The 10,000-nt window shown below is 37.0% G+C and overlaps 1 protein-coding gene across 1 annotated transcript in view; it reads left to right on the forward strand.

The window, feature by feature from the left end:
* Nucleotides 1–6,862, forward strand: part of LOC137638817 (zinc finger MYM-type protein 6-like) — a 10,607-nt gene extending 3,745 nt beyond the window's left edge. The window contains exons 2-3 of the mRNA XM_068371208.1: nucleotides 5,417–5,945; nucleotides 6,478–6,862. Of these exons, the coding sequence (XP_068227309.1) occupies nucleotides 5,417–5,945; nucleotides 6,478–6,862 (914 nt within the window). The remainder of the gene's footprint in view (nucleotides 1–5,416; nucleotides 5,946–6,477) is intronic.
* The last annotated feature ends 3,138 nt before the right edge of the window (nucleotides 6,863–10,000 follow it).

Consider the following 10,000-nt stretch of genomic DNA (forward strand, 5'->3'; position numbering starts at 1 on the left):
CGCTGAATCACCTACTGCTGCTACCGAGGAAGCAGCAGGGCCTACCGGAGCTGCGTCACAATCGCTCGCCATTCATTCCTATTTCTAGCACGCTCTCTTGCCTCTCTCACATCTATCCTTCTATCACCCAGAACTTTCTTCACTCCATCCATCCACCCAAACCTTGGCCTTCTTCTTGTACTTCTTCCATTAAATCTTGCATCCATCACCTTCTTTAGCAGACGGCCACTTTTCCATTCTCTCAGCATGGGCAAACCTCCTCAACACATTCATGTCCACTCTAGCTGGTAAATAATTTCTTACACCCATTCTCACCCTCACTACTTGGTCCTTAACCCTATCTAATCGAGATACACCAGCCATACTCTTCAGACACTTCATCTCAAACACATTCAATTTCTGTCTCTCCGTCACTTTCATTCCTCACAACTCCGATCCATACATCACAGTTGGTACAATCACTTTCTCATACAGAACTCTCTTTACATCCATACCTAACACTCTATTCTTTACCACTCCCTTCACTACCCCCAACACTTTGCATCCTTCATTCAATCTCTGACATGCATTTGCTTCCACTCCATCATTTGCAGCAACAACAGACCCCAAGTACTTGAACTGATCTACTTCCTCAAGTAACTCTCCATTCAACATGACATGGAACCTCGCACCACAACATCCCATTCATGATCACTCTCGTCTATCAGTTTCAATCCTCGACCAAGCACTCGAGCATTTACCTCTCTCACCACTCCATCAACAAACAAATTGAACAACCATGGCGACATACACACATCCCTGTCTCAGCCCAGCTCTCATTGGAAACCACTCGCTCACTTTATTACCTATCCTAACACATGCTTTTACTACATATGTAGAAACTCTTCACTGATTGCAACAACCTTCCACCAATGCCAGATAGCCTCATCACATTTCACACCGCTTTCTTATCAGCTCTTATCATACGCTTTCTCCAGATCCATAAATGCAATATATATATATATATATATATATATATATATATATATATATATGTACAGTATATATATATATATATATATATATATATATATGTGTGTGTGTGTGTGTGTTTGTATACATATGTATGTATATATATATATACATATGTATGTATATATATATATATATATATATATATATATGCATATATATATCCCTTTCTCAGTGGGTATACCTTAACGTGGTGCAAATATTCGTGTATCACTAGTGAGGGCCAACCACACTAGGTTGGTTTGATGTGAGCGATCAGACTAAAATCTCCCATCACTAATCCGCAGTAGCCAGTGTTGTGATAAAATGGCTAAACCCCAGTCAGACTGTGGTCTAGAAATGGCATATTATATATATATATATATATATATATATATATATATATACTGTATATATATATATATATATATATATATATATATATATATATATATATATATATATACTGTATATATATATATATATATATATATATATATATATATATATATATATATATATATATATACAAACAAACAAACAAACGAACATATGCACTCGGCATAAAGAACATGTATGCTGCGACTGTTCTTCAAGTACCAAGCTTAATAACAATTGGTTTGGTTTCTAGCTTACTTGGATGGGATGTTGGAAAGGGATGCAGAAAAGATTGTGAATTGGTTCACAACTTTCTAGAGTGTTTATGGAAGATGAAGAAGAAAGATATTTGCTGACCTTTGATAAATTACTTTGGTGAACGACAACCATTGATCAGCTTCTTCGTGTACTTACACCGAAAGTACATCATGAGTGTAATAAGTCCACAATCCACAACCAACATACTTTTAGTAACTCACTTCTATTGTGTCTTCCATTTTCCAATACTTATTTTATATTTTCACTCTTCCACTCTTCACCACGTGATCTGAGCACCGCAGAGCACTTCAATTAAAAGAAAATCAAATTTGTTTGCTGCAAATATTTCCTATGCGGTTTTACCCTTCAATTTTAACAGTTGTTCCCTTTATTCTTATTTGCATTCAATATTTCATCTTTTATCCTGTTACTTAGCTTTCTTCCGAAATTATGTTAAATTCCTGTCTCTTCTTACTATCACTTGCAACACAGTGTTCGTCCAAATAGCTAAATAAATCAATCGCTTCCTATCTGCCATCATTTGCATTGTCAAAACATATGAGATTTCTTGTTTCCATTTGCCCTCATTATCTCACTCTTGCTAGGATTCATTTACATGTTTCTCCCCTTATAAACCTTTGTTATATTTTCAGCATCTTTCACTTATTTTCAAGAAGTGTCCGCCACGCTGACCTATTTTTCACATAACACAACGTTGCATGTAATTCAGTTGCTCCCCAACTATCTTGTTTCACCACTCCATCCACTAAAGTATTGGACGACCATGGAGGCAAAAGAAATTATTTATAACTCTTTTTCCAATACTATTTTCTCTCATATATATATTCTAACATCAAATGTATTATATTACTAAATCCTGCTATAGTCAACATTTCTATAGAAGTACCATATGCACCATGAATGCCTAATCACCTTTTAGAAATCTGTTTTACTTTTAACCTATTAATCAATTTGTTACCACTTACATTTTTGGGGGATCCAAAGCCCAAGTATGCTTCAAATTTTTATTTTATGCAATTATAACTGTTGTCAATTATCCCTCTATATAATGAAGTTATTGCTTTCGCACATTTCTTTTGGATTTTTATTTCCGTTTTTATACACAGCCTGATCATTCATAGCAATATTTCACTTCTACTTACTTGACCATTTGGCATCTATTTACATGTACTCTAAGATTTATAGTTTTTTTATCTTCTCTTACATAACACCCTTTTATCCCTTTTATTTTACTCCACATTCAAGAGTTCTTCAATATACTATCTATTTGCTCCCCTGTTTTATTTTGAGATCCATTTGATCATTAACTTTTATCTCTGTAATAATCTCTCTCAATTACAACTTTAATTTTCTTACTAATAATTAACTCCTTTATTAATTTTTGTTTTCGATTTTTTCCTATCTTGGGTAAAAATATCCATCGTGTTACATACTTAACCATATAAATTCCTCCTTAACTTACCTGCTTTTTTTTTTCCTTTTCACTAAAACTTTTTTTTTTTTTAACTCTTCCTCCTAAGTGAGTGTTTATAATTTAACTAATACTTATAAGAATCTTCTACTCCAGTGGCCTTGGCCCAAACACACACCTTATCCATTCTCATATTTGCCAGCCTGAATTTTTTTTTTTTATTCATTTGATAAGATTACATTTGAAACAAACTTTAAAACGTTCGTATCCCAAAGAATCTGTTAGGCATTTTCACTTTCTCTTTAACCAGATATTTATCAGAAATTCCAACTTCGCTTTCACCATTATGTTTGTTAAATTTCTCTTGTATCTGCCCTGGATTAGCGTATTCGTCTAATAAATTCTTCTCCTCTCATTTTGTGTTAAGTATATTTTAGCATATGTACTAATGCGGACAACAATTTCCATCCACTCCGGGTGAAAAGTCTTCGCATCGCTTTCGAGACGGCAGGTTGATTCTGGTGTTACAACCATATTATTATTATTATTACTTGCTAAGCTACACAACACCTAGTTGGAAAAGCAGGATGCTATAAGCCTAGGGGCCCCAATAGGGAAAATAGCCCAGTGAGGAAAGGAAACAAGGAAAAATAAAATATTTTAAGAACAGTAACATTAAAATAAACATTTCATATATAAACTATAGAAACTAACAAAATAAGAGAAGAGAAATAAGATAGATTAGTGTGCCCGAGTGTACCCTCAAGCAAGAGAACCCAAGACAGTGGAAGACCATGGTACAGAGGCTATGGCACTACTGAAGACTTAGAGAACAATGGTTTGATTTTGGAGTGTCCTTCTCCTAGAAGAGCTGCTTCCCATAGCTAAAGAGTTTCTTCTACCCTTACCCAGAGGAAAGCGGCCACTGAACAATTACAGTGCAATAATTAACCCCTTGGGTGAAGAAGAATTGTTTGACAATCTTAGTTTTGTCAGATGCAAGCAAATGGGAAATGAACCGCAACCAGAGAGAAAGATCTAATGTAGTACTGTCTTGGCCAGTCAAAAGACCCAATATATATCTAGAGGTAGTATCTCAACGGGTGGCTGGTGCCTTAGTCAACCTACCACCTGATAAACAAGAAACCGGGCATTTCTGTATTTAAAGCCAGATTCTCCCCCACCAACACCCCTCCCCTCTCTCTCCTACGCTTAACATATAAATAAATGCATCATTTAATCTTTACAGTAATATCCATTTTGAATATTGTCTATAAATCATAATCATATTTTTTGTTGTTGTTGTCGTACCCTGTTATCCTAGCACTGTCAGTGACACAAACACTGGTTTTTTTTTTTCCACATAGTGGAAACATGACTAACTTTGTAACTAAATGCTTGGACATTTTACTTTTTTATCCTGCAAATACAGAATTATAGGTTTAAGCGAGTCAAAAATCAAAGTTTATAAATTGAACAGTAGGAAAATCATGAGACAGCCATATCCTGCGTATTGAATGTGACTCATTTATTTGTTATTGCACCTCCATGGCCCATATTTTGAGGTGTCTTACCTCTAGCATTAGAGGCACTTTCACCTTTATTTTCAATGCCTTACCTCTAGCATTAGGGGCTCTACGACCTCTATTTAGAGGTACCTAACATCTACCACTAGAGACTGTTTCACCTCTATTATGAGGTACCATACTTCTAGCATATGAAGATCTTAAACATTTATTCAGAGGGGCCATACTTCTAACATTAACGGTTCTTTGAGCTCTATTTTGAGGCACTTTACCCTTGGCATTGGAGGGTCTTTGAGCTCTATTTTGAGGTGCCTTACTTCTAACATTAGAGGCTTTTTTACCTTTATTTCGATGTGCCTTATCTCTAGCATTACAGGCTCTTTGACCTCAAATTTGAGATGTCTTATCTCTAGCATTATAAGCTCTTAGACCTCTATTGCTAGGGGCCTTATCACTAGCATTAGAGGCTCTTTGACTCTATTTCGAGGTGCCTTATATCTCGCATTAGAGGCTCTTTGACCTTTATTTCGAGGTGCCGTATCTCCACCATTAGAGGCTCTTTTCCTTCTATTTCGAGGTGCCTTATCTCTAGCATTAGAGGCTCTTTTACTTCTATTTTAATGTGGTTTATCTCTACTATTAGAGCAGTGATTCCCAACCGGTGTGCCGTGAGATCTTTCGAGGGTGCCGCCGAAATTCATAGGAAAAAAATTGCATTAACTTCACTCTCTCTGCTTCTGCTGCTGCTGCACAATTTAGCGATCGAATTTTCAACTTAGCTACTTTTCATTGAATTTGTATGATAATTTGTACTTATGGAAAATTACAAAAGAATTAGCAAAGAAGATGAAGCCTCATACAGCTGGTGAAGAAATCATTGGCCCTACATGCAACATAATTGTAGAAACAATGCTTGGCAAAGAAGCTCAGGAACAGATTTCGAAAGTACCTCTTTCCAATAACACCATCAGCCGCAGGATATCTGAAATGTCAACAGATATTAATGAAGAAGTTGTGAAGCAGATAAAATCAAAAAGAAAATTCGCATTGCAAGTAGATGAGAGTACTGACATAGCTGAAAAATGCCAACTGGTTGGGTTTTGCAAATTCATTGACAAGGATATTGTGGAACAGTTTATGTTTTGCAAAGAATTACAGACCACAACCACTGGAGAGGATATCTTCGCGTCTGTAAATTCGTACCTCACTCAACATGGTCTTTCATGGAATTATTGTTGCAGCATATGTACTGATGGTGCACCGTCGATGATAGGCAAGTACAAAGGCTTCATCACCAGAGCATTGAAAGAAAATCCATCTTTAATTACAACTCACTGCTTCCTACATAGAGGCGTTAGCAGGCAAGACATGTGGAGAAGAGTTGACTGAGGTTTTAAACCAGGCTGTCAAGATGGTTAATTTCATCAAATCCAGGCCACTGAAAAAAAGGGTTTTTCAAAAGATGTGTCAAGAAATGGGTGCCGTTCATATTTCACTGATTTTGCATACTGACATAAGGTGGTTATCAAGGGGTCGTGTACTGAACCGCGTTCTTGAACTCAAAGAAGAATTAAAAACCTTTTTCCAAGAGGAGAGACATGATATATTCATAAAGCTGCTTGAAAATTCTACTTGGTGTTTGAAGCTGTCATATTTAGCAGATATTTTCATGAAGCTGAATGAACTAAATTGTAACATCAGTTAACAAGATGAAAGGTTTCCAGAGAAAGTTAAAATCATGGAAGTCGGCTGTTCAGAAAAACGATGTGTCAAACTTCCCTTCTCTTCAACAACCAGGATATAAAGGTCTGGGAACTGTAAAAAATCTTATTCTTAATCACTTGGAACTACTAAGAGAAGCAGTTGATAAGTATTTTCCATCGCTTTCTACAGAGAAACTAGATTGGATTGTATCACCCTTCGAACTGACATGGCTGAAGAACTGGACTTCACAGCAATAGAACGTGACGAATTTCCTGATATGTCTGCTGATTCAACACTGAACGTCAAATTTAAGAAGAGTGACGTGACACTGGCAGCTTTTTGGCATGGAACATTGGGGGAATATCCTAATTTGGCTAAGAAAGCTATTTCTCTACTTTTGCCTTTCTCCACATCGTATCTGTGTGAGCAGGCATTTTCTGCCATGGCAACAATAAAATCGAAACAAAGAAATAGGCTTCTTTCACTTGAGGATGATATGCGGGTGGCATTATCAACAATGAGACCTGATATCAAGAGTTTGTGTGCCAAGCATCAATCGCAAGTTTCACACTAACTATGGTTCACTTTTGCCTATTTGTGTGTATGTCTTGTATCATAGTGTAACACTGTAACAGCGTAACTACTTGAATACATTGTGCAACTACTGTAAAACTTGTCGCAATTACATATTTGTATTATAATACCATTTTTTGTAATAGCAGGATCAGTGTAAAGAAAATTTTCATATCTATGTATAAGGTGTTGTTACATCGATGCAAAATGTCGGAATGCAAAAAAAATATAATAAAAAAAAAAAAAACGGAGATTTTAAATATGTATTTCCTTATAAGGGTGCCGGGAACTTTTGAAAGGCTTGCCAAGGGTGCCGCAAACTAGAAAAGGTTGGGAACCACTGTATTAGAGGCTCTGACCTTTTATTTAAGATGCCTGATCTCTAGCATTAGACGCTCTTTAACCTCTATTTTGAGACGCTTTATCTCTAATATTAGAAGCTCTTTGACATATATTTTGAGGTGCCATATTTCTAGTATTAGAGGTTCTTTGACATCTATTTTGAGGTATCTTATCTCTTATCATTAGAGGCTCTTTAATCGCTATTTTGAGGTCCCTTATCTCTAGCATTATGGGCTGTTTGACCTCTATTTCAAGGGGTCTTATCTATAGCAATAGAGTCTCTTTGACTTTATTTCGAGTTACCTTATTTCTAGCATTAGAGGCTCTTCGGCCTCTATTTCGAGGTGCCTTTGACCTCTAGACGCTCTTTAACCTCTATTTTGAGATGCTTTATCTCTAATATTAGAAGCTCTTTGACATCTATGTTGAGGTGCCATATCTCTAATATTAGAAGCTCTTTAACATCTATTTTAAGATGCCATATCTCTAGTATTAGAGTTCTTTGACATCTATTTTGAGGTGTCTTATCTGTATCATTAGAGGTTCTTTGATTTATACTTTGAGGGGCCCCTTATCACTAGCATTAGAGGCTCTTTGACCTCTGCTTGTAAGTGCTTTATCTCCAGCATTTAAGGCTCCTTAACGTCTATTTCAAGGGGCCTTATCTCAAGCAATAGAGGCTCTATTTCGAGCTACATTATTTCCAGCATTAGAGGCTCTTTGATCTCTATTTCGAAGTGCCCTATCTCTAGCATTAAAGGCTCTTTGACTTCTTATTTAGAGGTACCGTATTTCTAGCATTAGAGGCTCTTTGACTTCTATTTCGAGGTGCCTTATCTGTAGCATTAGAGGCTCTTTAACCTCTATTGTGAGGTGCCTTATTTGTAGCATTTGAGGCTCTTTGACCTTTATTTTGAGGTGCCTTATCTCTAGCATTATAGGCTCTTTGACCTCTATTGTAAGGTGCCTTTTTCTAGCTTTAGAGGCTCTTCAACCTTTATTTTGAGGGGCCTTATCTCTAGCATTGGAGGCTCTTTGACCTCTATTGTGAGGGGCGTTATTTCTAGCATTAGAGGCTCTTTGACCTCTTTTGCGAGGTGCTTTATTTCTAGCATTAGAGGCTCATCGATCTCTATTTTGAGGTGCCTTATCTCTAGAATTAAAGGCTCTTTGACCTCTATTGTCAGGTGCCATATTTCTAGCATTAAAGTCTCTTCGACCTCTATTTCCAAGTGCCTTATCTCTACCATTAGACACACTTTGACCTCTATGGTGAGGTGCCTTATTTCTTGCATTAGAGGCTCTTCGACCTCTATTTCGAGGGGCCTTATCTCTAGCATTAGAGGTTCTTTGACCACTTTTGTGAGGTGGCTTATTTCTAGAATTAGAGGCTCTTTGACCTTTATTTCGAGGTGCCTTATTACTAGCATTAGAGGATTTTTGACTTCTATTTCGAGGTGCCTTATCTCTAGCATTAGAAGCTCTTTGACCTCTGTATGAGGTGCCATATCTCTAGCATTAGAGGCTCTTTGACCTCTATTTGAGGTACCATATCTCTGGTATTAGAGGCTCTTTGACCTCTATTTGAAGTGCCATATCTCTAGCATTAGAGGCTCATCGATCTCGGTTTCGAGGTGCCTTATCTCTAGCATTAAATGCTCTTTGACCTCTATTGTCAGGTGCTATATTTCTAGCATTAAAGTCTCTTCGACCTCTATTTCCAAGTGCCTTATCTCTAGCATTAGACACTCTTTGACCTCTATGGTGAGGTGCCTTATTTCTAGCATTATAGGCTCTTCGACCTCTATTTCGAGGGGCCTTATCTCTAGCATTAGAGGTTCTTTGACCACTTTTGTGAGGTGGCTTATTTCTAGAATTAGAGGCTCTTTGACCTTTATTTCGAGGTGCCTTATTTCTAGCATTAGAGGCTTTTTGACTTCTATTCCGAGGTGCCTTATCTCTAGCATTAGAGGCTCTTTGACCTCTGTATGAGGTGCCATATCTCTAGCATTAGAGGCTCTTTGACCTCTATTTGAGGTACCATATCTCTGGTATTAGAGGCTCTTTGACCTCTATTTGAAGTGCCATATCACTAGCATTAGAGGCTCTTCGACCTCTATTTCGAGGTGCCTTATCTCTATCATTAGAGGCTCTTTGACCTCTTTTGTGAGGTGCCTTATTTCTAACATTAGAATCTCTTTGACCTCTATTTTGAGCTTCCTTATCTAGCATTAGAGGCTCTTTGACCTCTATTTTGAGGTGCCATATCTCTAGCATTAGTGGTTCATTGACCTCTATTTTGAGGTGCTATATCTCTAGTATTAGAGTCTCTTTGACCTATATTTTAAGGGGCCTTATCTCTACCATTAGAGGCTCTTTGACCTCTATTTCGAGGTGCCATATCTTTTCCATTAGAGTCTCTTTGACCTCTATTTTGAGATGGGTTATATCAAGCATCAGAGGCTCTTTTCCTTTCCCTCTATTTTATGGTGACTTGCCTTTAACACTAGAGGCAATTTGACCTCTTCGTTTAAAAGCTGTTCGTGGTGGTTTTCTTCTGTCTCTTTTAGTTTTTCAAGATCTTTCCTTAGGTCGTCAATTTCCTTCGACATTTCAAAAGAGATTTCAGTGCATCGTATCTTCAGTTCGTTCGATTCCTCGGAGAAATTGATGGCATTCTTGTCTTTACCCATCAGTGTGATAGGTAAAGACATGAATGGCATCGATTTCTCTGAATACACCATCAATGCAATATATTTACCAATACAATATATTTACCAATGATATCCGGAAATGT

Source organism: Palaemon carinicauda, chromosome 1 (assembly GCF_036898095.1).
Source record: "Palaemon carinicauda isolate YSFRI2023 chromosome 1, ASM3689809v2, whole genome shotgun sequence".
In the NCBI taxonomy this organism is placed as follows: Eukaryota; Metazoa; Arthropoda; class Malacostraca; order Decapoda; family Palaemonidae; genus Palaemon; species Palaemon carinicauda.